Source organism: Xiphophorus hellerii, chromosome 19 (genome assembly GCF_003331165.1).
Source record: "Xiphophorus hellerii strain 12219 chromosome 19, Xiphophorus_hellerii-4.1, whole genome shotgun sequence".
In the NCBI taxonomy this organism is placed as follows: Eukaryota; Metazoa; Chordata; class Actinopteri; order Cyprinodontiformes; family Poeciliidae; genus Xiphophorus; species Xiphophorus hellerii.
In genome coordinates, this window is record NC_045690.1 from 1085730 (window position 1) to 1113038 (window position 27309).

The following is a 27309-nucleotide window of genomic DNA, read 5'->3' on the forward strand; positions in this document are numbered from 1 at the left end:
GCCTGGGAATCAGACTGGTTCCCATGCAGCTGGGGAAAAACAACGTCCAACCTTGTGCATGTAGCCCAAACAGCTTTAACTTGGTGGGAATATGCAGAACTTAGAATAAACATATAGCAATACAACTAGCAGGTGTAACCTAACTGTAATTTTTCCACATCACTGACTCAGCTTTCAGATGATAAAACTGATTTTAAACAGAAAGAATTAATAAGTTGGGATTGTTCTGTCTCCTCAGCTTTGAAGCAAGTTTGCCTCTTTATTGTTGTCCTAACATTAAATTGAAACGTATTTAAAGGAGACAGATCCGTTCCTGAAATATCCTCACTGAGGTCCAGGACTTCTGGACAGAAAGTTTATTATTCAGCAGATTACTATTAAACTTCCAAGCTACGTTTGAAGGTGGTTTAGATTTATTCAGCAAGAGAAACAAGGTAACTGAACAATGATCTGTTAGAGGAGCTGCTGAGATTTCACAACTTGAAATATTATTGACCAGATTATGAGGGATTAACCAGTAATCCAGCCTAGAGCTCTGGCCGTTTCCAGAAGGGTTGAACCAGGAGTATTGTCTGATATTAGGATTTCTAATTCTCCAGCAGTCTGTCAAATTTGTATTAGAGATTAAATTTACAAAAATACCATGATAAATATGATGCTGCCCCCTAGAGGGCAGGCGATCAATGGATCCATCTGGAGTTACATTAAAATCTCCTAAAATAACCTGATCAGAGGAATATTTTATTTTCCATTGTTTTATCTTCACTCCGAGGTCAGTAAAAAATATACCATTCATGGCTTTATTATTATATCCATATAGACCAAAAGGACCTTATTTCCATCAATCTCCACTATTAGTTACCCAGCAGCCATTTGATTCACTGATTTGCTCCAACAAAGAACCTGGGAATTTATAAAACATAATCATAACTCAGCTGAATGCGACGAACCATGACTAAAATAATTGATCACCCATTGAAGTTTCCAGAATTTGGCCTCCTCACTTGATGAGTGAGTTTCCTGCAGAAAAAACTATTAGCCTTTTGCTCCTTGCAATAAAGAAAAGTAGCCTTACGTTTGACAATATTTTTTAAACCCCTAGTTTTAAGTGAAAGTAAAGATAACATGAAATAAACACAGTAGTTGTGCAAAAACTAAACTCAGGACCAATGAGCAGGAAGGAGAGAACAGTCAGTAACAGTTATATGGAATATTAAACAAATAAAACAATTATATACCATCAGTGGGAGTAAAGGAACATGGCGGTGTAATTAGTCAGGGTCCACTCTTCGATTATCGATCAGGGCGAAACCTTCCTTCAGGTCTGCTGTTTGCCTCTCTCTGCTCCCTGAACCAGGGGCCACAGTTTGGCCCTGGGAGCCTGGCTTCCTGAACCAGGGGCCACAGTTTGGCCCTGGGAGCCTGGCTCCCTGAACCAGGGGCCACAGTTTGGCCCTGGGATCCTGGCTCCCTGAACCAGGGGCCACAGTTTGGCCCTGGGAGCCTGTCCTCCCTAGAAAAGTCCTCCTTGAAGCTGATGTGCATTTCTTTACAACCTTTAGCCTCCTTGGATTTCCTCCAGACCTCATCCCGCAGGGTTCGCATCCCGAACTGAATGATGAGGCTCTGGGTCGGTTGTTGGCCGAAGCGGCTCCAGCTTTTTTCCCCAATCTGTGAACGGCGTGGACCGAGTCACGCAGCCGATCCACGGAGACAGGAATGATCCCAGTGAGGATCCCAATGGATCCCCAAAGGGTTAGTCCATCTTTCTCGGGCGGTCCGGTCCGGTCTCCCTCCGGGTCCAGCGTCTCTAGTAACCAGCCTGGTCTTCACAGGATCCTCAGCGCTGCGTTTCTTTCTTGCGAAGCTTGAAGCTCTGATATGGTTTCTTATTTACCTCAATGGCGACAGGATTAACGTTTTTCAAGGCTTTTCAATATTTCAGTCCGATTGTCCATCTTTGTGTTAAGTTCTCCGTTCGCTGTGTTCAGGCTCCTGTAGCTTCATTTTCTTCTTGCTTTAGTTCTCAGTAGGTGTGTGATCCCAGTTCACCTTCTGTTATTTAGCAGAAGGATCAGACGAGGCTCCGACCAACTCAGTGTCTTCAACAATATCTTCGTCTCCAGCCTCTTGAAGGGCTGACCGGTTGTAGTCTGACATGCTGACCTCCGTAGATAAACTCCCAGACGGCAAAAAAGGATAAGAAGGCTGAAATGGTTTCAAAAAGTTGTTAAACTAAGAATAAAAAACCTAAGATGTTTTAAAACAGGGGCTAAAGCACAAAATTTGGATGAAATTCAGGCTAAACAATAACTGTATACTAGAGCCTGCAAAAACAACAGCTCTCACTCCGCCATCTTGGGACTTCTCCATCCGCCTGGTTGTGCAGTGAGACTCACAGTAGGTCCTTTCCGCCCCTTTCTGTTTGCTGCAGCGAGGAGGACTTGAAAACTTTAACCAGAACTGAGGTGAAGCATTTCCCATCCAGCAGGGGGCGCTATAAATTTTCTTATCTTTATGACAGTGAAGTGTGGGATTGAAAAAATTGAAAAAAACTTGTGGAAAATGTAGAGCTGTGAATACTTTTGTAAGGAACTACTCATTGTTCATTAAAGGTCCATTAAATCTACCAAAAAAGACCCTAAAATGCATCAATTACAAAACTTAAACAGATTCATACAGAAACTCATCCTGACGATTACTGGACTGTACAGTGTTAGAAGCATGAGAGAAAACTGAAACATATGTTCTCATCATTCTATTTATTTATTCTGCCAAAAGATAAAAACATTGATAATGTACCAGCAGGATCCTGGAGAAACCCAGAGGAACCAACATGATCCTTCAGGAACCAGGTGGCTCCAACAGGGACCTGGAGAAACTTGGATGTGAGGGTTAAGGTTAGATGATGATTGGTTGGGCGATCAGGGTCTGAGTAGAGTCGGCCATTCGCTGAAGGACTTCCAGAGGAACGGAAGAGGAACTTCTACATCCAGCTTCTCCTTCCCCACCCGGATGTACGGCGCAGCGCTCTGAGACGCCGTCTTCATCACGTTCAGACTCTCACTAACTGTTTGAGAGAGATTAGACTGTAACGTGCTGATGAAACCCTTGGTGGCGCTGTTCACTTTCTCCATGCTGAAGTCACTGTAAGCCTCATGGACCTTGAGTTGGACAAGGTCTTTGTACGCAGAGACAAATGTCTGTGCTTGGTCCGTCTGCTGTCTAGAGAAGGTTCTGATGTTCCTGTGAACTAATTGGACCAGTGGGGAAACCTTCAGGTTCTGATCTTCTACGTAAACACGGAGATGCTCTGCTTTCTCAGCCAGGAGCTGCAACACATCTTTAAGGGTCCTCTGAAGAAACTCCATGGCATGATGGAGCATAGCTGCTACGTCTCTCTTCACAGTCTCCATGATCTTGTTTCCATCAAGAACAATGTCAGTCCCAGGAACAGCGAATGCCGTCCTCCTGATCTGCTCAGAAATTCCCTTCATGACACTGGAAAACATCTCCATGATGGACATCTTCTCCCCTGATCCAGGAACAGAGAAGTTTTTATTTTCGAGGAAGTCTCTGACCGGGCATAGAAGAACTTCTGTGCTGTGCCAGGTGTGCTTGAGGCCACCTCTGACCTCATCCATCAGGATGTCTGTAAGGTTCACCATATCAGTGAACCTTAGGATGTCAGAAGCTTCCAAATAGGCGTTCTTTCCTCGATCAGCAGCGGTTTGGACTGAGTCCTGCGTCATGCTGACGAAAGCCTGAAGCTCCCGGTGAATCTTCTCTACCAGATTCAGCACAGCGTTTCTCAGCTTCACAGAACCTCGGTTCAGGTCGAAGCCAAAGTGTAAGGTGTGGTACTTGTTGAGGAACTTGATCAGAGCATTGGTCATTAGAGGGATCCGGTCCTTGAAACCCCTGATCATATTGTTGACAGAGTCCCAACTCCACGACGTCTGCAGGACCAGCTTGTCCGAGTTCCTCAGCGATGCTTTGGCAGTGAGAATGTTGGTGTCCTGCTCAGGAGTGGACTGAAGACGAGAGGAGAAACAGCCTCAGCAACGTCAAAGTGTGGTTAGAAAGGAAGTGTGAGCATCAGAGAGGCTTACCAGATACCTGCTGAACACTTTTCCCTGCAGCTGTGACGAAGACCTTCGCTGAAGGTGAATACCCAGGAACCCGGCAGACGGAGACCACACGGACGCTGTGATGCTGTCCTTACGGGAGGCACAACGGACACTTGCGTCTGTGAACATCTGGCTGGTGATGTCGACATCTAGGGTGTGACGAGACTCCCTGTGAAACAACCACAGTTAGAGCGGGTCCAGCAGGGAGAAGAACCGCTGCTCAGGTGAGTCATCTGTAATTATAGACTGTTGACCTGAGGTTCCCTACACACGTCAGGAACCACAGAGCCATCAATGAGGTCACAGAGCTGCCCCACGCTGCCTGGACCTCATTAAATGATGCTCACCAATAGCAGTGCTTTAATTAGTCACATGACCTCCAGGAAGTAATATAACTGTTACATTATTTCCTGCTCTTTTTTTTTTTATCTGTGAGCAATACATTCTCAGCAACATGTGAGCAAAGCTAAGGTTTGATCATTTATTAGTGAAACGGTGGAAACATTTTAAAATGCAGCTCTTGCTGTGAGTGGGGTCTTCCCAGAGGGGATTAGAAATCAGATTGAACCTGAAGATAACAGTGTGTCAGACTGATGAGGGTGAGAATGAAGCTGCAGGCATCTGCAGAACATAACAGTCTCGATGTGCAGAGTTCTCCTTCCTTAAAGGGTCAGAACCAGGCAGGCTTTATTCTGTGAATGGAGTAAAACGTGTAGAATGAAACAGAATCAGGATTGTAACGCTTAATTCCTCGTCTACACAGATCAGGGCGGTTTGGTAAGGGGGAATGCAGTTCAAGTACAGGTTGATGCGACTTGGTTAGGGGTCGGTGCGGTCAGTAGCTCCACCCTAAACAGACTGTAACATTGTCCTATGGACCTACGAATGAAGAGGGCCCAGGAATGGTGTGGTATGAGTCTTTTGCAAAAGTCGTCTTTACAATGGAAACAGACAAAATAGCATTCTGAACCACTCAGTGGAAATAAGGCGTAAGAGAAAAACAGGGAATCCTTTATCCAAACAGGTGGATTCTTGTCTCATCTGATCAGACTGGGAGCAGTTGGAACACTGTTGCCTTGATCTGGGTTCAAATCCTGACCTGTCTCTCTGCATGCAGTCATTCTCCCTGTGTATGAGTGGGTTCTCTCTGGGTACTCCAGCTTCCTCCCACAGTCCATGAACACAACTGCCTGGCTCTCCAAATTGCCCTTAGCTCCGAGTGTGTCCATAGTTGTTAGTCCTTTGTGTCTCTGTGTTGCCCTGTGATGCACCGAAATGATCTGAAATCCTACTGGGAGTAACTGGTCATGGCCAGATTATGGTACAGAGGTGTGCACTCCTCTTTTGGACAGTGGAACACAACGATGCTAACGGCATCCTTCAGCAGCTTACCAGTTCTCCTCCCATCAGCTTGTTGGTTTGTCATGGTATGCTCCCTGAGTGACCTCGCTATAGTCTGTCATTTGGATCAGAACCAGTTACTTCCCACCAAGTGTCAGGATCGCTTCTTAGTTATTGATCAACCTCAAGTAGTGTGGTGATTTTACAAGCCTTTACTTTATGTGTTCAATCCTTTTTCCCTTCCATTTGATCACATATTAGTTCATTTATGGACATCTATGGTTGGGTGGCCTGCAAGGGTTCTTACTACTAGGTGAGGTGATGACCTCTGACCTGACCCCTGAGTTCCACAGTGGGCCTTCTAGCAGCTGCAGAACATTTCTAGGACCAGAGGACTAAAGTCTCGGATCAGAGAAACTCATCCAGGCTTTAGTTTCTCTTTAGTGGCTTTGATTCCTGCAGCAGCGTCTTCACAGGTCTGATTGACAACCCAACGGTCCAGAACGCTGCTGCTGGAGTTCTGACTAGAACCAGGAAGATAGAGACACCATCCGGTTCTACACCACCCGGTTCTACATGTGATGTGGAAAAACGGCCCTTAACAAAATGTAATGTTTCAGTTGACTGTGTTTCTATGACTTTGTATTTTTGTTGCTGAAATGTGTTGTACAAAGTCTACAAATAAACTTGACCTGACTGAGATATTCATGCCAATTCCACTTTTGTCATGTACTTCATGTGTGATGTGTTAAATACTTATTTCCCCAGCAGTTCAATGTGAAATCCGGAGCTGCTCTTTTTGGAGACTCACCGGTTCACAGAATCTCCTCGAGAGAGTTCACGTTTTACCCTGAAAGATCAAAGAGTGCAGGAATTTAACTCTTTAGTTAGCATCTACAAAAGTGATTTAGTGGGGGGTTTTTTTAAATATCAAATGTTAATATAAACTTAGAACAAGAGGAAAAAAATGAAATGTGTGACTGATTGCAATAATCCTTCCTGGAAGTAAATCTGATGGCACTGAGAAGCTTGTCTCCCTCCACATCTGTAGGGAAACGAACATCAGGCACGTACAGAGGGGGGCGAAGGGGGCTTGAGCCCCTGCCCCTCCATAGGTCTCTGCACGGCCCTGACGAACATGTTGGTTTAGCAGGTTTTTAGTAGCTTTTGGTGGAGGAATTATGATGCTGTGGGACTGCCTCTCTCACTGCAAAAACAGACTTGGAGGTGATTTCAGTGCAGAGAGATTTTGAGAGGAAATTCAGCAACCAGAGCGGCTTGAATCGCCACAGGGACCAAACTATCGATAGCATCAGTAGGGCAGACCTTCACAATAAAAGCTTCATTAAGATATACAGAGCACTGAAATCTAATTAACATAAATGTAATTAATTGGGTGTGTTTAGTCAGTAATTCATCCATGGCAGAGATGATTTAGTGAGAGAGACCTGAGCTGCTGCTGCATCAACATTAATGATGGCAACACTGAGGCTCCTTCATCAACCAATTTGTTCTCTGCTGTATTTTTATGACGTTGCCTGAGTGTTGTTTATTTTGAAGCTTGGGGTTGGATGGACACTTTGAGACTCATTTTATGTTTTAAAACTGGGAAAATATCTCCTACACACCCATTCTTTATTAGCTCCACTTTATGTGAGGAAACTGATCAAATCTGGAACTAAAACAAACAACTGAGATGGAAAACTAAAGGAAGTTTAGCCGAGTTTCACTGAAAATGTAGAGCCAACATTTAAAACATCAACCAATTAGTTAAAGGGAGTCTGAAGTTAGCCAATTACAAGGCTTCTTTCTATGTGACATCAGAGCAGATTGGCATCATTCGACTAGATGAAGGACATTCATCGTAATGAGGATAGTCTGAATTATTCTCCTCAAAGAGATACAGAATATGTTGGGTAAAAATTATTATTGTTAGGAGAGATTATCCCAATTCGTTCCTCTGCAGCTAACAGCAGAGCAGGGAGTCATGACGCCAAACACCAACCTGAGTGGACGGTCCAACACATACTGCCAGTTCATGTTTCCATCCCTGTGGATCAACCTGCCGTTCCCATTCAGCCGAAGCATCTCATCGTCATATCTAACAACTGCAGAGGCTGAAGAAACAATCAGAGATAAGAACATGTGAGAACATGCTTCAAGGACCATGGAGGAATCATGTCTGTCCTACCAGTGAGATCATACTCCATGAAGACCAAGGTGGACGTGCAGCTGGAGCTGACAGAACCTTCGAGGTCGGGGTCCTTGTTGCTCACAGAGACAGTAGTTGACACTTTGTAGATAGGAGAGGAAATATTTAAAGTGGCACTTAGGGCACCAAGGGATGGGATGAAGATGCTGGAAGGCAGATATAAGATAACTTCTGGGATCACCACTCTTTGTTCTGGAATGACCATCGTAGGCATTTTGAAGTTTGAGATGTGACTCGTGATATCGTCCAGACTGATGGTGAAGTCTCCAATGGTGATGGATTTGGGTAAGGTGAAAGAAGACACTCTGATGTCAAACTGTGGAACCTTGAAGGACAGGAAGGACATCTTGTCCTGGAGATACTCAGTGTTAACGTCATAACTGGGCACTGATATGACAGGCAGGCTGGGGAGCTTGATGTCGAAAGCTTTGGTGATGATCAGTTTAGGGATGTTCAGGTTCTTTGGGTCCACTGTGAAGGACTCTATGTCCAAGCTGGTAAACGGGACATTAAAGGCAGGGACGAGGACTGCAGGAGGAAGACTGACCTGATCCGGGACCACCACATCGTCTAATCTCATGTCGATATTCCTGATGGAGTGAGGGATTTCTTTCAGCCAGGAAGGCAGAGTGATGCTAAATGCCGGAAGCTGGAACATGATGCTGTCTTCCAGGAGATGAGCTGGTATTTGGTAGGCATAGCCATCCGTGTTTTTTGTGTAGACAACAGCAGAAGAGAAATTCAAAAACTGATCATCATCGATGTTTGACACTTCATCAAATCCGAGCACATCCCACAGCGTCCTCTGATAAACAGGAAGTCTGATGGACATCAGGAAGGCCAGGTTCCCCCCCACCGACCCAGAAAAAGCCATGCCTGCTTCAGATCCTTTGTTGAAGATACTCCAGTCAGAACCATGACTGACTGATCCCAGACGTTCCTCCACACTCCAGGAGAAGGCTTGCTTCTCAGAGCTGATAACAAAGTTTATCTCCTGGTTGAGACCGGCATTGGCCAAACTGCTCGACTGATCAGCTTCACACTTCACTTTAGTCTTGAAGGTTTTTAAAGGAACTAAATCCAGCTCTGCCCCAACAACATGTGTTCCACTCATGGATAAATGTCTAATCTGAACATTGTTCTTGCTTTTACACTGAACTGTTGTGAAAACCCGGCGTAGGGAAACATCAGAGGCGACTGTGTTCTCCAAATCAACTAAGAATAGGTTGCTGCTCAGGCTTCGTTTCCTCTTTTCCTGTTGGTTCATCTTTAAGCTCAGGGAAGTCTGGCTGGTGGTACGCAGACCATTAGCACTGATGTAGAAGGTTTCCCCATTTTCCAGATTGCCTGCAATATTAAACATGTTCATTGTCATCATGTCTGACTTTCCTTGAGCAGAAGATTCCAGTAACACATGAGAGGACAGAGCTTCGAAGTTCCAGGTCATGTCAACACTTCCTTTGCCTGCAGATGCAATCTGGGGAACATTAAACATGTAGCTCAGCTTTTTCTTGGACACAAGGCTCAGCTTGGTTCTTGTGTTTCCACTGAGATCCTGACTCATTTCCATTTGGAGGAAGGGAAGTTGAATCTTTACAGAGTTGGCTGCAGAAGCTTCCATGCTCCTCTTGGTGAGACTAACAGAACATTCGTGGTTGGCCTGAACATTGTTGTGCTCTAAGGTGGCAGTGGAAGCCAGTTTTAATCCCCTCATCCTTGTCAGACTGGTGGTCCCATCCAGTTTTCCATTCAGAACATCAAACACAGACACAGACACTGCACCGAAGCGAGCAATGATGTCCGACTCGTTGTAAAGGCCTGCGTTAGCATTCAAGGTGATAACGGTGGATTTAAAGGAGAAGTCATAGGTTATGTTGCCCATTGCTGGGATCACTACGCTGTCCTGCACAGCTGGCAGGGTGAAGCTGGGCAGCCTGATTTCACCCAAAGTTTCTGGAACATAGATGATAGGAAGCCTGAGAGATGGGAGCACAAAGGTGTAGGACGGTACGGAGAATCCCAGAGCAGGGACTCTGAAGCTCGCTGTGCTGACCTCCTTTGGAACAAAGTAACTGAATGCTGGCATCTCTGCTCTGAAAGCAGAAACCTGGATGTCCAGAAAGGGAATTTTGTATCCAGGGACCCTGAAGATCTTTGGAGGAAGACTGGATGTGTTGATTTTGTGTTTGATGTACTGTGCTCTTGCTTCATGGTATGAATCTTTCAGAAGTGTGACCACTTTGTCTCTGCAAGCTTCAAATTGACCCTGGATGATTTCAAAGTTGTCCTTGATTGCACTGTAGATTGGTTCAAGGTGCAACTCAAAGCAGTGCGAGTCTGGGTTCTTGTAGTACTGGAACTTCAGGTCCAGGTCAAATAACTGTTGAGGGTTGATAAGCCAGGATTTCAAGTCACCATCTTCCCACAGAGAAAAGTCTCTAAGCTCGGGGGTCTGGATTTGGAAATAAGGTAAAGTTATTTCTGGGATAGAGAGAGGAATGGTCAGAAACTCCAAATTAGCCTCTCCCTCTGCTCTGGACTGGATGTAGATGTTCTTCTCATTGTTTTCTGCTGTAAGGTTGTGGCTGTATTTGTACTGATTGAATCTCACTAAAGCAAACCAACATGCGCTCTGCCTCTCCGAGTTTATCACGACACCATAATCATTCTCAAGGTCCACCTTACCGGTGAGTTTTAGGGGGAGCAAAATTTTGGAGTTCACCTTGTTCTTAACATCAACATTAATCTCAAATGGCTGGGCTCTGAATTCCCAGGAGTTGGACATGGTTCCTGCCAGACCTCCAGTGAGTTCAGCCGCATGGGAGACTATCAGTGCAGCATTCAGGTCTGCAACGTCAGCTTCTCCTTTTAAAAACAGAACGCTGTTTTTCACAAACGGGGTTTTGGAATCACATTGAGCTTTTACAGCAATATGGCTTAAGAGGGCCGATTCAACAGTCAGTGTGTGCTTTGACTTGAAAGCCTGGTAGTCTATGTCTCCTACACATGTAAGCTTTGCTGTGTTAAAGTCAACTTTCAATTCTACATTAGTTCTGTGGGTACCTTCATCAAAGAAGTCTTGAATGGACCACTTCCCAGTACCGCTAGTTTCACCAGTCACAGTAACCCCAATGGGGTCCATTTTTGCCGTCATGCTTTGCTTCAGGGATGCTTGACTGGAAACTTCTAGTGTTGGGATGTCCAGATTGTGATTGTAAGATGTTTCTATTACTGCAGATACTCCACTCTCCAGTGATAGAGCTACACTACCAAGCAGGTCAGCTGTGTAAAACTGAGTGGTGACTTTTGTGGTAGACTTGGCCAGACTATCTGCAGGAGAACCAGGAAGTGCCAGAGAGCCTTCATGGTCAACTGAGAAGGCAACGTGTGTAGCTTTCAAGGTCTGTGTGAATTGGAGGCTCTCCATTCTTGGAGCCTCCAGCTGAGTCTCGGCTTCAAAGGTGTGCTCCAAGACTTTGACTGGTGATTTAGCATGAGAAGTAAATATGGCTGTAAACTTTGGGTTTGACAAATCTGTAGTAGAATTCTCAATTTTGAATTTGTTAATAAGAACATACTTTGGAAAAGAAAGACTAAATTCTCCATGGAGTTTTCCAAACACTGGGAAGCAAATGTCAGTGGGAATCTCTGGAAATGTCACATCAGGAATTGTAAGCATTTGCATCCCTGAGTCCTGCAGATTTAGTTTGGGAATGCTAATAGCTGGAAATTTTATTTCAGTAAGAACGATGTCTGGGAAGGTCATGTCTGGCAGCTCAGACAGGTAAAGAACTTTTAAGTTGCCAAAGATGTCTTCCAGGTCAGGCGTTTGGATCTGAAACCCCCGGATGTCATCAATGATTGCCACTATCTTGGTTTTGATCTCATTGAAGTCTATGATGAAAGCAGGGATGGTACATGAACTGAGGATGGTGAATTCAGGTACTGATATTTGGGCTGGAATTGTGATTTCCTGCAGCTTATTGAGGTTGATGGTGAATCCTGGTATTTCCAGGTCTGTAAGAGGGATGGTAAAAGTGGAGACTTCAATGTCAGCTCTTTTGATTTGATCCAGAACTCCTTCCACCACCTGCTTCATCTGGTCAACAACCTTATCACTAGCCAGTGTCTTCATCCACTCCACGAGTTCATCAAAGTGGTCAGAAAAGAAGGTAACTATGTTTCTGTAGGAGTCACTAGCTCTCTGGAGGTAGACCTGAATTTCATCTCTAATGTCCATGTCTAGAATCCGTTGCCTCATGTCCTCCAGAATGTCCTGAACTTTCAGTTTGACGTCATTGTAAAACGCAGTGTCAATCACATCCTTCAGCTTCTTCAAGGCATCGGCCACTTTGGTGTTTTTCAGTTCATCCAGATAGGTATAGACATAATTTTGAATTTCTCTAAAAAACTTCCTAACAGCCTCAATCTTCTTAACAATCTCATACTTATTGATTTCATTGTTCAGGTAATCTGTCAGCTCAACAATCTTAATATTTGACTCATCAACAAATGAGCTGTAGTCAAAATCCTTCATTGATTTAACTGTTGAGGATATGCGTTCATTAAGGTTATCAATGCTGTTTTTAAAGTCAATTTCTCTAATCTTGTGTATTATACTGTGTAGACAGTCCAACATTATATTGTAAATCATCTCAAGTTTGATGGATTTTAGAGCTGTAACGATTGACTGCACAGTTTCTTCAATCTTCCATTCTCTAATAAGAACCACTGCTTGATCCATTAGGTCCTTGAAAATATCATCAATTTCATATTTTAAAAGAATATCTTTGCCGTAGGAGTACACTGTATTTAGCTTGTTGGGGACTTCATATTCATCTATCCAGTTGATGATTACCTCATTCATCGATTCCATCACTCTTGCTATCTCTGACACTGGGATTTGATAGGAAAGCAGCTCCACATACGAAGCCCAGTCAAATGCCAACAGGAAGTTCTTCACAACTTCCACAAACTGGGAAAGGTTGAAATCCTCCAGGTTATTTTTCAGCTCAGACAGCTTTTCCCTGATTGTCTCCAGGATGTCGTATTTTGTATCAAGATCATGCAGGAATGCTGCACTGCGTTCCCTGAGCTTCTGTAAGTCCATTTGTCTGATGACATCCTCCATGAAATCAAGTGTTCTCACAAGCCACAGCTTAATTTGGTATTTTGCATCAAAGGCCTGAAGCTGATCTTCAATATATGAAAATACAGTTGTTATTTTATCAGTCAGATGCCCAGCATTGATGTACTCCTCAGATGCAGAGATGAAGTCATGTACCTTTGTAACTATGTCCACAATGTTTTTTTCTAAGATCTGTCTCATATTGCTAACACCAAGCTCCAAGTCATCCATTGTTACAGTGAACTCATTGATCAGGTAATCAAGTCTTTCTTTTATTTGATCAACTTTGTTCTCCAAGTCAAGATTTCTCATGAATCTCTTCACTCGTACTGGCAGCTGATCTAAGTTGGCTCTGAAGTCGGTGATGATCTGATTGATGTTTACATTTTCTATTAACTGTCGGAGGGATTCTAAAGCTCGGATGAACGTCATCTTAAAGTGCTCGAAAGCAGCAGGAAAGCTCTCAATGAACGGGATCTCAATGATATGACAGTCACTGTTTTTGTCATACTTTAGGAAGCCAGCCGTACTGAATGTTTGCAGTTCTGGTTTAGACTTCTCGTATCTGCTGAGAAGGTCTGTTAGGGCCACTCCTGATAACTCAAGTCCAACCTTCTCAGGATTATTGTAAGCACTGATGCTCTGCTCATAGGCATGGTTGTTCACTTTGGAATTCACTTTCCAGTCCAAAGATTGGTCTTTTGGAGTTAACAGACCTTCAAACTTGTTGCTGAAGCTAGTTGAAGACTGTCTAGCAGGAAGTCTGTGAGTGGTTGATACCCGGCAGTCATGTGACCATCCAAGAGCTAGTGGGGTGGTTTTAACCAACAACGTGCTGAAAAGCTGTCCACTGTGCTTCCCATGGAGATTTAGTTCTCCAGCACTGTCCACAGATGAATCAATAGCCAGACTAAAAGGCAATGCCTGGATGTGAAGGTGTCCACTGAAACGTAAAGGTTCAGAACTTAACTTCGCTTCACACTTTGAGTTGGAGGAAAGTCCAGCAAATTCAAGTTCACAGCTATGACTTAAATGTGCATCCATTATGTTTCCAGATGTACTGTACTTCACTGAACCTGACCAATCTTTGTAGGTGAGTTCATAGGTATGTTTGATATTTTCTTCTTCTCTGAAAGCTCCATTCAGTGTTCCCCTGAGATCTGCCTTAAGGGGCTCAAGCTTCATGTGGCCTTCCTTGTCCAAATTGAGGTCGTAAAATCTGAGTTTGTTGTTGATGTCAACTCCCAGAATGAATGGTTTCGCATCAACCTTGAGATTTTGCCTGTAGTAAAGATCTTCACAGATGAAGTTCTCCATCTTGGAGCGGAGGGATAAAGTCCAGAGTGTGAGGGTCAATTTATGGCTGTTTTCTGTCAACATCTGCCTCAGGGTTCCCTTCGTGTTACCAGAGAAAGTCAGGGCCCTTCTGTTCAGCACAACATTCATGCTGTTCGCTGTGGCTGCATCGTAAGCATGACCCTTAAGGTCACCATACAAAGAAGCCTCTGAAGGAGTGATTTTACCTCCAAATCCAAGTTCTCCTCTGCCTTCCTCAGCCATCACTTTGGTAGTTGAGGAACAGGATGCTCCATTGACATCAATTGCACCATCAAAGATGTTCTCCATTGTGACAGGGCTGCACTGAATGTTGTTGATTCCACTGAAGCTTAGACCATCTCTTCCAGCTCTTACAGATGCTTTATGCAAAGCCCGACCCACTTCAAAGGTGAGGGAGCCTTCAGAGTTAACCTCCACCCCGTTTGAACCCAGGGATCCAGTTATGAGTGAGTATACCCGACTGTTGTCATCGTCTGCCTGAGACTCAATTCTGATGATCAACATCCGGCTTGATACACCAAGCTCAACGATGTTATTTAGGGATTTCCCCAATGCCAACCCAACAGCCTTGCACTTCAGGGACAGTTGTGCATCTTTGTACTTGAGCTCTGCAACATGCTTAAAGACATCTCCATGGGTACTGGTTTTGGATACAACATTCAACTCGGAGTTTTCATAAAGTCCTTGGATCACATTTTGAAACTGGATGAAGGGGGAGTCAAAACGGAAGATGGACTCTCCTCTTCCTTCCCGAGCCAGAGGACGCAGATTGTAGCTGTGGCTATAAGAGGTGTTAGTGTGAAAAGAAGCTATTTTGAGTAGTCCAGTAAGATCACCATCTCCTGAAACTTCATCTGAATTGAGAGTAGACTTGGACTGAGCAGAGTAGTGGAGAGAGGTTTCAAGGCCTAACGGACTGGAGGCCTCTAACTTGTAATTGGCTCGAGCGTTCAGTTTCTCCGTCACTCTTAAGGTTTCCGTGATGCTGACGCTGCTGTCAAGGAAGATGTGGCTGAAAGAACAGTTGAGAAGATACTTGAGATTGTCTTCAGCTCTTCCTGAATATCATCCCGACCCCTAGAAGCAGGCAGAGAGAAAATATACAGAAACCTGGTATTTAATATTCTCAGGAAAACACCTCAACAACACAGGACACTGTTTCAAAAAGAGAGTTTACCTTCAAGTTCATACGAAAGTAAGCGTATTGGGGACTGAGCCATGGCCTTGTACTGTGCTATGTAGCTAGGAATATCTACAGTGCTGTTGCCTCCAGAGATCGATCCTTCCCAGCTGTACAAGTTACTGTGGATCTTGGTCGATGCTTCAGCCAGTCCGAGTAGAGGAATGGGGAGATCCAAAGAGGTTGGTACACTGAATGATGGGAGTACAAACTTTTTAGCTGGTATATGTAACCCCATCAGTGGTAACTCTATGACTGGAAAGGACAAAGTCTTTGGAAGATTCAGCTCCTCTGATGTTTTGCCCCCAAGTGGAAGAGGGAGACTGATGATTGCCTTTTCTTTGTTGAACTGGTATCGAAACAAACTGTCACTGTTCAAATCAAATCAGGCACAAATTATGAGATGGAATGAAAGTCTTATTGATATTTAAGACACTTCAGATTTCTGTTTGAAATACTTACAACTGCAGAAACAGTTTCTCAGGCAGGGGCGGCAACATGAGGTCTGAGATGCTCCTCTTACTTCGAAGATTTGCAAGAGAAGGGAACTGAGCCGTCAGTTTGTCCAGCCAGTTGTTGCCTGCCTTCAGAGACAAATGAATGATAATTTATGATATGAAAGAAAGCGATCAACTCTATAATTTTATTGAACTTTTCCTGTGTAAAGAGAGCAGGATGGAGTTTGTCTATAAATAAACATTCAGAAACTGAGTGTGATATGCTTTATTTTTATTTCTTTTACCACTGTAGGCTGTAGTGTAGATGTTTGGAGTTGCCCTAACTGGATTTCTTGTTTTAATAACTACAGTATTCACTCTCAATTATTAGTAGGCTAACTGATAAATACTGCTGCATAAATGATGTAGCACTCTCACGCGCTCCCCCAGTGTCTCATAAACATCCTGCTGCAGTATAATGGCAAACATTTGAAAATATATCATAAAGAAATGTCCATAATAAGGTCTTAGCTGTGGACACAGCGCCGTGAGGGTCCATGCCGTCACTCAGGTCCGTTTAGAGCTGGACGCTTGAAACCCGATAACCTGATGCTGAACAGACTTGTAATATCAGAACTTGTTATATTGAGGTTTTTGTTCACTATAGTATTGGTGGCTTGTATAATTGGAACATTATAGATGTGTATTAAACCAGTAAACCCACTGAAGGACCAGGTACCAAATGCACGGCCCGCCACACTTGAGAGTTTTCTGGACTAAAAACAACAAAATATTTGCTGACGTGAATAAACATTTGCACCTCAATCCCTTTGGTGACTATATGACGCAACTTCATGTCAGTCTTTGCCACTTTCTGCTCCAACATATCATCGATGAGCTTCTGGAGCTGAATGTGACGATCTTCCGCATGTGGAATCATCTTTTTTATCTCTGCAGTCAGGTCTGTTTTCAGTTCCAGCTGGACTTTATCTTCATCTGAGGAAGGAAAAACCAAAGAATAGTCCACTATGCAGATAATTTAAGGTTTTAAAACCAGAATAATTCAGACACCAGCTAAAAATACCATATTTTAGAGAAGCTTTCTGTTGGTATGAAGCTGCAGGGAGGTGAAGGACTGATTCCAAGTCCATCAGCACATTCTCCTCATTTTTCAGGGTTGCAGTGACGGATGCATCCGTTTCCAGAGACGGAATGTCCATCTGGAGCTGCGTCATGACCTCCTTCATCATTTCATGTCTGCATTTAAAATAAGAGCATGGACTCTTGCAGCAGGGCACCGTAAACTGCTGAGCATTGGTTTCCTCCAGAGTTTTCAGGGACTGACCTGGCACGTCCTGCTAGAGAGAACTGTGTGACGTTCCTGTTGGTCACGTCGATGCTGAAGCCTCTCGTCTTCCGTCCGTCTCCATCCGTCCGGGTTACAGCCAGGCTGACGGTCGCCTCCACGTCACAGTCCGGAATGAGCAGCTCAGCGGAAAAGGTGTTTTTATTCTGGTTGTACTTGACAGATGCGGTAGCCTCCGTTGGCTCTTCACCTAAATGCAGAACAACTTTAACTCATCACTTGGGTTTCATCAGAACTATAGAAACGAGCAGTTTCAAAATAAAATGCATCGACTCCGAGATGTCTGTCAGAAAACAGCTCAGAGCTTTCTGCTAGGTTTTAGGCCACAGCTTCACTGCTGTGGATATTTATACATTGAGAGTCCACGTGGTTTGTAGACTCTGACTCCAGTTAAATGTGACAGGAGACCTGCAGGTCTCCTGTCACATTTCTGGAGGTCAGAAATGACCTCAGCGCAGCCTGAAGGAGTTCCTCCCATCCAGTTAAAGAACAACTGCTGTAATACCAGTGTAGCACCAGCAGGTGGTGATCATGATGACATAACCCAGTGACTCCCATCCCTGGTCCTCCGCACACTGCCCTTCATGTTTCAGGTGTTCCTTTGCTTCAGCCAGGTGATTTCAGTTGACAGGCGTTTGTTGAACTGCAATCAGCTGAATCAGGCAAATTACAGCAGGGAAACATTTAGAACATGCAGAGCAGAGTAGGGATAGAAAACACTGCCCTAAGGGACCACAGAGTCCAGACCAATGTCCTCATACTTATTATTATTATTATTGCAACTGGGACTAATGGATAGTCTTCTAACTGGACTGTTGTGCAGTTGCAGCAACGGCCCATTAACTCCATCAGAACCCAGAGGATGACCCGCATTGCAGCCGTCAGTCCTGGAAGTTTCAAATTCTGGATCCAGGATGTAATGAGCCAATCTGAATGGTTTCATCGGTGGGTGGACCGGTACCTTCTGCCCTCAGGGTGAGCTTTAGGGATTGAGCTTTGTGTCGGCCCTTTCTGCCCTCCTTCAGGGTCTCGTCGCTGATGGAGGCCGTGTATTCGGAAACTTTTCTTGTGGGCTGGAGTTCAACTGCAAACCTTCAACGAGTGACAACAGTTTGACGTTCTTAGTTTATCTGGGTAAAATTTAATAGAAGGTAAAATGAAATAAATCGGTGTCTCTTGAAGCTATTGTGACTGGAGCAGACGTTCATCTTACGTAGCGTCTCCAGTCAGAGGGAAGGAAGGCGCCTCTTCCACAGAGGAAGCATTGGTGTAGCTGACCACTGTGCAGAGGTTGAGTCCTTTAAGCAGAAGCTGGCAGTCAGTGTGGTCAACCCGGTCCTCCACCAGAGATGGCACCGGCTTAGTTTGTCCGGATGAGATGGACAGCAGCTTGTTGCTTCATCCAGACACCAAGAGCAGAGAGAATGAACACCAGAACAGCAACCAGAGGAAGAGCTTCATTTGCTTCATCAGAGCTGCTGCTGACCTGATGCTGAGCAGCGGACGGTTGGACTTTGGAGCTGGGATGGACAGTTCAACCTGGTTCTTCTTCACAGTCACTTTGGCCTGAAATGAGCTCTCGTGGTAGAAATTAGTGAGCATCTCAGTTCCTGCATCCACGTAGTCTGGAAGGTGAACGCCCATATGGGTAATGAACTCCAGCCCTCCTGAAGGCATAAAGGACACGCCAGTCTGCAGAAAGGAAGAAAGGAGCAGGTGAAGCATGTAGAAGCAGGAAATCCTGATGATGATGAAGAAAAAGGGATCTACCACTGTGGAGGGGGTCAGGCCTCCTCTGGCGCCGGCAGCAAACACTCCAGACAAGGAGAACTTGAGAGGAAAACCAGAGGCAGTGGGGAGAGAGAAGGAAGTCTCCATGAAGACGTAGTGGAGAAACATCTCATTTTCGGTGCTGGAGGTCAGCTTGGAGAAGGCCTGACGGTGACGTAACACAAAGTGGATGAAAGGCAGAGAAACGTTCTAGTTTCATTCTGGTCTCTGAAAGGGGTAAGTACTTTCAAAAGTTCTGTAAATCATGTAACTATGACCATCAACATTCAGAAATGTAGCCTGACTATTTTCATCCTGGACTGATAAATTAAGACAGTCCCTAAAATAGAAGCATATCATCCCAATAAATACTGAAGTATTTCTACAACTTTCTGGATAAAGTCTGTCCTGGAGGAGGAAAGTGTAAGGTCATCCAGGTGAGTAAAGAGTGGCATCATCTGCATAAAGGTGCACTTCAGCTGTAAGGAGTCTTAAAATCTTATGAAAATTAAATATTTATCTTCAAAAACACACTGTTCTACCTGATTTAGAAAGGTAACTTCTAAACCAGGCCCCATCAACCAAACCAGCTGCTTCGTATCCAAACCATGACAAATTAACGTCATGGAATAAAAGATCAAAGCATGAAACATCGCATAGTTAATCACAGCAGAAGTTATGGATGGAGGTCAAGAACGCGTCGAAGGCAGCTCCGCCTTTCAACCACCGGAGAAGAAAGGCGGCATTTCAGTCATAGGTTTTCCCACCTAGTGTGGAACCGCAGCGTTCCTTTCTGGCATTACTCAGCTTTAACGAGACGTTTCTACATGCAGGTGATCTGTGTGAGAATAGTCGGGTTTGTTGAGACAATCGGTTGCCTGGATCATTTTGGCAAAGAGTCAGCAAAGCCAGTCTGACCTGTGCAGGTAGTACTCTGATGAAGACATGGAAGTACATGAACAGAGTCTCAAACATTTTTCTCATTTCACTCGTCTTCATATATCCGATTTCATCGCCCAGCAGCCGGAGGAAGGCAGTAGCTTCAGGAGCTGCAGAGACCTGAACAGTCATGAAGGAGCTGCTGGAAGCCGTCTTTGATTGCCTTCAGATGAACGTCTGGAACCTGAGGGGACATCAGCAGCACTCATTTCATTGAAACCCTCCTGCAGAAGCCTTAAAGAGGTCATGATCCCAACAGTTGCTGCCACCTGTCTCCTCTTTCTGCCTGGACCAGGGGAAATCCGGTCCAGAACTCCTCGGAGCATCGGAGCTCTGTCGCCTACAAACCTCATCAGCCTGGAGAAAGATTCGAGTAGGAAACCCTTCTCTCCAAAAAGAGCCTCGACTGTCGGTTCAAATCCTGCTCCTTCAAGCCCAACCTGGAAGGACACTTCCTGGTGAACCATCTTTCTCTTTCCGGGTTTTTTCATCATGAAGAACTGATCTGCTGTCACCAACCTGAAACATATCAAAGCTGCGATCGTAGGCCTTCAGAGACGCCTCCAGCTTCATCTCCTTGGGCAGCGTGTTCCCGCTGTCAAAGATGACGTTGCTCTGGACCGAGCCCAGCGGGGAGCTGAGCACGTAGTTCTTGGACAAACCATTAAACACGGAGTCGGTGGATGACGGTTTGTCCTGCAGAAGTGCCCCAATAAGCTGTCTGAGTCTGGAGACGGAGACAGCATGTTCAGAAACCATCCCACCGCCTGGACCATCAGTTCCTCCCAGTTAAAAACACACATTACAATTTATTTAGCGTAAAAAAAGAAAAACAGAACTGGACTCAAAGGATTGGAAGAAGCAGCAGAAGTGATTGTTGCCCTCAATGATTCAATTCAATTATAATCTGCCTGTTTACTGCTAAGTCTGAACAGGTTCTAAAAGACTCGGAGGTCCCACCAATATCCTGGGTTAAAAGCAGAACAACTGGACCTGCAGAGAATCAACCGGACCGCTGACGATCAACCGGGTTAAATTAAAAAAAATGTAAAAATTCATTTAGTGAAGATTGGAGGAATATCTAGAGCAGGAAAAGAGCAGGGTTGTTCTGGTTAAATCTAAGGTCCAGCATTTTGAAGGGAAGCAGTTAGAGTAGGTCAAAGGTCATATTTCAGGTGTTCTGTGCTCTACTCCAGACAGTCTAGCTTTAGCATTTATTGATGATCTCCTCCTACCAAAACCAGAAGATCCTCAGACAGGATCCTGATAAATATGAATCCGGCCATGTTTGGAGATGTAATCTGATTACTCACTCAGGTTTCTCATCATCAGAGTTCTGGATGTTTTTTAGGTGAGAGAGCACAAAGCTCTTTAGCTGCTCATCCTTCTCGCCCAGCAGGCCGCTGCAGATCTCCCTGATGAGGGCGGAGTCTGGGTCCTTCATCAGCACCAGGTACGCTGCCAGGCGTTTGTCAGCAGGACTCCGGGGGTCCTGGTACGCTTCCAGCAGGGAGCGCCGAATCTGTGCCCGACCAAATATTCAGAGCTCTTGTAACAGCAGCAACATTTTCTGCTAAAAAGCCAAATAACCCAGAACATGTTTGATTCATGAGGAGTCCCACCTCAGCAGTAATGTCCATCAGCCTGAAGGCCTGGATAGCTGCCTTCTGATTGGATAAGGCAACATCTGGTTTCTTCATGCATCGCAAAATCGAGGAGATGAGTGATGGGCTGACGTCTTGCATGGCCCGACCCATAACACCAACAACCTGCAGGAGAGGAAGAATCACACTCCACCAGCTGGTGCGGCACTGCTTCAAATGCTAGTGGAACCTCGCTCACCCTGAGGACCAGGAAGGCCTCCTCTGTGGGATCTGGAGCGGGGTCCCGGTCAGGGTCCCGTACTTCCTCTGAGCAGTTGTTTAGGATTGTCTCCATGAACTTTGACACCTCAGTGATCTCTGGAGTAACCTGTCCCTGATAGAACCTGTAAGCAAACATTTACAGCTTTCAAATCCCCAGCTCCGTGTTACAGCTGGGGCGTTAGCATTAGCATCAAACGTTAATGTTGCTTTCGTAGCATTTTGATAAAAATGTCCTCTAAAGTTATTCAACTCAAACTGACAACCTAAGACCATCAGAGTGAATGTTTACATGAACATAAACATTAGCATGTGCGTTAGCATTAACATTAGCATGAACCTATTTGAATTAACGGTTGACACTACCAAGACAACCTTAGTTGATGCTACCAGGACAACTTAACCAACTTTACTTAGTGGGTTAAGTTGTCCTGGTATCTGGAGGCCCTTAGATCATCATCCATCCATCCATCATCCAACCATCATCCATCCATCCATCATCATTCATCCGTCATCCATCTGTCATCCATCCATCCAACATCCAACCATCATCCATCAATCAATCATCCAGCATCATCATTCATCAGTCATCCATCTGTCATCTATCCGTCATCCATCCGTCATCCATCCATCTTTGGCCCGTCTCTATTTTAGTTTCTATTGTTCTTTAACTCTGTCTGCTTTACTTAGTCAAGTTTAGTTTATTTAAGGATTCCTCTTTGTCTCATCATGGGAATCTTAACAACAAGTATTTCTCTGTCCAATCCTGACCCTGACTGCTCACACAAACACATTAGCGAAGACCTCGCTGTCCCTGTAAGACATTTGGACTCCCTGTTGCTGAAGCCCTGACTCACTTTCTCACAGTGTTTGCCAGAGCGAACATGATGGCCTTGCTCTGTTTGTGCTGAGCCATGCTGAGCATGTCTCTCACACGTGCTGCATCCGGATTGGCCTGCAGAGCTAGCGCATACACCAGAGCATCCACCTCCAGGGAGACCCTGTCAATGGTCCAGATGACCTGCATGATGGCACTAGTGCACTCTGAGGTTCCACACTGGAACAAGGCCTGGAAGGTCAGCCAGTTGGACACTTGGACCATCTCAGCAACCGTCTGGCTGAGGGTCTCGTTCCTCAGGACTCTCAGATTGGAAACCAGCTTGTGGAAAAGGCTGGTCCGTTTCTGACCCTGATCTGTGCTCGCTAGCACCACCAGTTCCTGCAGGGTGTCCAGAACGGCATCCTTCATCTGGACTGGAGTTTTGTCTTCTGGTTTATCAAAGTGGAGAGACTTTGCCTGCAGGGGGTCTGCATCTGTGAGCAACAAGTTGGTGTTTTAGGTACTAAGTTTTAAAAAAGAAAATCCACAGCATTTTTAGAAATAACAGCTCACCAAATCTTCTGCTACTGGTTCTTTTTACACTTTGAAGGCTCAGATCCTGGGTCACCGCCGATGAGATCCCGTTCTCGCTGAGATGCAGACGACAGTGTGGATAAAAACCTTCAATACTCTCCAGAAATGCAGCTCAGCTCTGAGTCAGACTCACCCGCTGGAGAACGGCAGGTATATGTGCTTTTCGGTGCATTTGGCTGTGGTGATGTGTGTTCCTCTGTTATCAAACTGGTATCTGCAGCTCTGAGTGCTGCTGATGAGTTTTGAGATGGGGTTGTGCTGAAAACCAATCAGTGAGCAGTTATTTCTGCTCAGTAGAACCAAAAGCAGCAGGAGGAGGAGCTTCTCCCAGCTGCTACATGCTAGCATGGTGAAGTGGTTTAAGTTGGTCCTGGCAAGTTTATCTAGTCTAGACTGGATAAACTTGAGGACAGTTTCTCTCCAGGTTATCCATGATGTGAGGCTGGAGGGTCAGAAAGTTCCTGAGACTTTGGATGTTCCTTTACAGCCTCTGTGCTGCGGGTGAAGCTGCACCCTGCAGGCAGGTTACACTTTCCAGAAGTCAACAATCTGCGACATAAAGCAAAGAGCGTTTTCTCACCAGCTGCTGCAGCAGAGCAACTGGGCTGCTGGTGACAGTCCTGCCATAGAACTGGTCACACTGGGACAGATCTCTGGAAACACTGGCGTCTGTGGCAACATCCTGCCTGGAATGAACCGTGACTGTGGTGAGACAGCGACCGTGGACCGTACTCTGAGGGAAAACACAAACACCGGCTCAGAGACCAGAGATCACTGTTATTCTTGAAGCGTGTGAAGATGGTCCTGCTGTCTCCGACCAGTTGGACACTAACCACCAGACCAGTCCGTCCATCCTCCATGATGGGAACCAGGAATGCAGAAATGATGCCTCTCTTGACGTTGAGGATGTTGGTGGACTCGTCCGCCTTGGGGTAAACCTCCACACGGCCGTTTGAGTGGACGCTGACCTTCAGTGGACTCCTGGAATAAGGCACTTGTGTTTCAGCTCAAAGTAACATTAATTTGGAGAGAAATACAATTTTCTGAAATGAGTAATTAACACAGATTTAGCAGAGATTTCGCTGATGCTCTCCAGGAGATAATTTGGTGTCAGACCAGGAATCCGTCTCATCTCTGTTCTTCTCTTTAGTATCTTTTGATTGTCACCGGATCTCAGAAATGTCACTGCTTGTGATGCCTGGATCACAAAAGGCAGGGATAGTAAGAACTTCTCCACACAGTTCTTCATGACGAACAAGGAATGACTTTTATCATCTTAGGAACTTCACTAAAATTACACATCCATTTCTCTGTTGACCAGTCCGCTTATATTTGAACCAAAACAAGGAAACAAGGAAACATGAGCACACTGCTTCAGTACTGGCGCCTGTTCACTGACCAGGTTGAAGCTCTAATGGACTGCTGCCTTCCTATCTGTGTGTCTGCAGCTGAAACCTCAGGTTCTCCGATCTCAGGGTCTGCGGCTTAAAGCCAGAAAAGACCTGTTGGAGCGGGCTTTTTCCTTTCTGGACCAGTTTCTCTGCAGACTGCAGCTCGACACGTTCTGTTTAGGTTTTAAAAGCCCAGTTGTTCTCTCAGGTTTATGCATCTTAGTTTTATTGCTTTTCTTGGCGTCATTTTGGTTTGATCAGTTTTTTATCCATACTGTTATGGTTTTTATTCCAACAGAGCGCTGTGCAGGCTGTTGTGTCATTGGTCAGAGGTTTATGGGATTGTTTAATGCACTCAGACAGAAATGTTCATCTGGTTTATGTATCTGCAAGAAACATGAATACTTTTGAGAAATGTTTAGTGAGGAATTATCTACATTTTGTATGATTCTTCACTAAATTACTCCAACGCCTCTCAGATGGCTAAAAACTTCTGGGTGGAAGTTGCAACATTGTCGTCCACAGAGGAGTCTGTCTGCAGAAAGGTGGCGCTCTTTCTGTGATGCTTGGTTAAAAGAAACTGGAGGTTGCAGAGAGGGAGGGGAAGCCTGGCGGTTGAAGCAGGAAGTGAGTCCCCAAGCGGTCTGCGTCGCCGTGTGTGAATACGAGCGTCCCGAAACCAGGTGACTGCGCGCCGAGCAGTCGGCACGCAGTCACCTCATGTGACATCAGAAGTGGAAACGTTCCTCAAAAACCAATCGAGTGAAGCTGTTAAAGTTTGCAGCTTGAAGTGTCCTGCTGTTTTTCTGGGATGGATCTAAACTCATCCAGGCCTAAAATTGCTGAAGTCAGTTCGCTCTGCTCAGGTTTTACCAGTATGCGCTCTGACCTCTCCATGACGGCTTTGAAGGTGTCGGAGTCGGGTGCCGGGCCGTAGGCCGCCTCAGCCCGAGCGTCCGTGGCGAACGCTTCGCTGACGGTGCAGTCTCTGGTGTGCATGATGAACCTGCACATCTGGGGGACTTCAATCTCTACCTGCAGACGTGGGACGAGTCAGTGAGGGGACCTCAGATAAGAGCTGTTATCAGTTCAACTGTTTTTACCTCACAAGTGACTTTAGGTCCATTTTGGAGGCTAGCAGAACCTGGCGCTACGTTCCGGCCCTCTGCGCTGTACCGGTACACGTACTTCCTCTGGACCTTAAATCTGGAAGCCACTGAAAAGAAACATCTGCATCTTTATGCTGAAGGCATCACTTCAGTCAATGTCATATTTCTACATCCTCCTGTACGTCAGACAACCCCTCCAATACTGGACCAGCTGACCTTTGAACCCTTTCTGGCAGAACTTCTGCTGCTATCTCCAACAAACAGGCCATAAGCTCAGAGAGCAGAATTGATCCATCAGCAGCTCTGTGTCTGTTTGCTCTGGATCGACCCCTGACCCCACATGTGTTTGTGTTAGATAACTTACTCTGACATGAAGCTGGTTCCTCCACATCCTCTGGAAAACAAACAGCAGAGTTAGAACGAAGCAGCTGATGATCATCAACAGAAGATCCTAATTAAACCCAGATCAGATATTCTAAAGGTAGAAATCTGGAGAAGGATCCAGAAACATTTCTGCTGTTCCAAAAGAGTTCAGTGACCACCATCATTGATCAGTAGAAGAAGAAAAGAACCAGCAGGAGACCAACGATCAGGATGGATGGATGATGGATGGATGATGGTTTGATGATGGATGGATGGATGGATGGATGATGGATGGATGGATGGATGATGGATGGATGATGGATGGATGATGGTTGATGGTTTGATGATGGATGGATGGATGGATGATGGTTGGATGGATGGATGGATGATGGTTGGATGTCATCATAGATTAAGAATCATTGCAGAGATGTGAGCTGTCTTGGTGGTTGCTATGGTGATTCCCAGTGTTTCTGGAGCCCACAGCACCACAGACAGATCAGGCCTCCGCTGTGTATTAAAGGGTTAGTCGCGTCATCAGCAGAGTTTCTTCCATCAATCAGCTTTTTATAAAGTATTAAAGTATTGATCTGGGAAAAGTTAATAATCATTAATCAATAATATCATATAATAATTAATGACCTGAAAATATTTAGCTCTACAAACTCTGGAGCCGCTGGACGCTGCCAGAGTCACCATGGCAACCTTTACTGGTTGATTCTGAACAGCAGAACCAGAACCAAGACGTTACCGCTACAGATCCGAATCAGCAGATCCTGCAGCCAGCTCACAGAACCGGGTCGGTGATTACAGGTCCAGATGTTCTGAAGTTCTACAGGAAGGTCCAGACTTACGTGCCAGAGCGGCGCTCAGCAGCAGGAGCAGACACAGCGGGCCAGAACCCATTCTGGGCCCAATAACCGGGTTGATCACTCGGGTTTTGCAACCGGGCCAAACAGACGAGTTCTGCTGGTGTACCTGGAGTGTCCAGCATCGACTGTGGCGGCTCCAGTCCGATCGGATCTTTTATCTGCTGCGGTATCAGCCGGGTCGAAGTCCAGACTGTGACCCGGTCAGCTGGTTCTGATTCCAGTTCCCTGCAGCTCCTCCTGAAATCTTCTTCTGGGTTCTTCTGGACATAGTTCTGGTTCTGGTCCGGTGGTCGAATTCAAGGTCTTCCCAGACTCCAGCAGGACGGATCCGCTGGACCTCAGAACCAGAACGATTTAGAATGGGTCCAGAAATATTCACACCCTGCTAGAGTTCAGGAGCCAGCTCCCATCCATCCAGCGCTGTAGCAGTTCTGCTTGGGTCCACCAGGAGGCGCTTTTC

At 45.3% G+C, this 27309-nt stretch overlaps 1 protein-coding gene across 1 annotated transcript; it reads right to left on the reverse strand.

Annotated features, from left to right (window-relative positions):
• Positions 1-2744: 2744 nt before the first annotated feature.
• On the reverse strand, positions 2745-27001 carry apoba (apolipoprotein Ba). Its single transcript, XM_032547289.1, is given in 30 exon segments — positions 2745-4034; positions 4113-4299; positions 7477-7588; positions 7663-15211; positions 15213-15226; positions 15327-15700; positions 15792-15913; positions 16587-16762; positions 16851-17023; positions 17112-17322; positions 18094-18224; positions 18346-18528; positions 18619-18824; positions 18903-19067; positions 19821-19967; positions 19969-20025; positions 20111-20281; positions 20361-20568; positions 21155-21363; positions 21464-21610; positions 21684-21828; positions 22561-23017; positions 23097-23173; positions 23251-23375; positions 23698-23850; positions 23951-24098; positions 25398-25543; positions 25612-25724; positions 25982-26011; positions 26832-27001. Coding segments are annotated over 30 exon segments (13098 nt in total). The 5' UTR covers positions 26884-27001; the 3' UTR covers positions 2745-2924.
• Between the last annotated feature and the right edge of the window lie 308 nt (positions 27002-27309).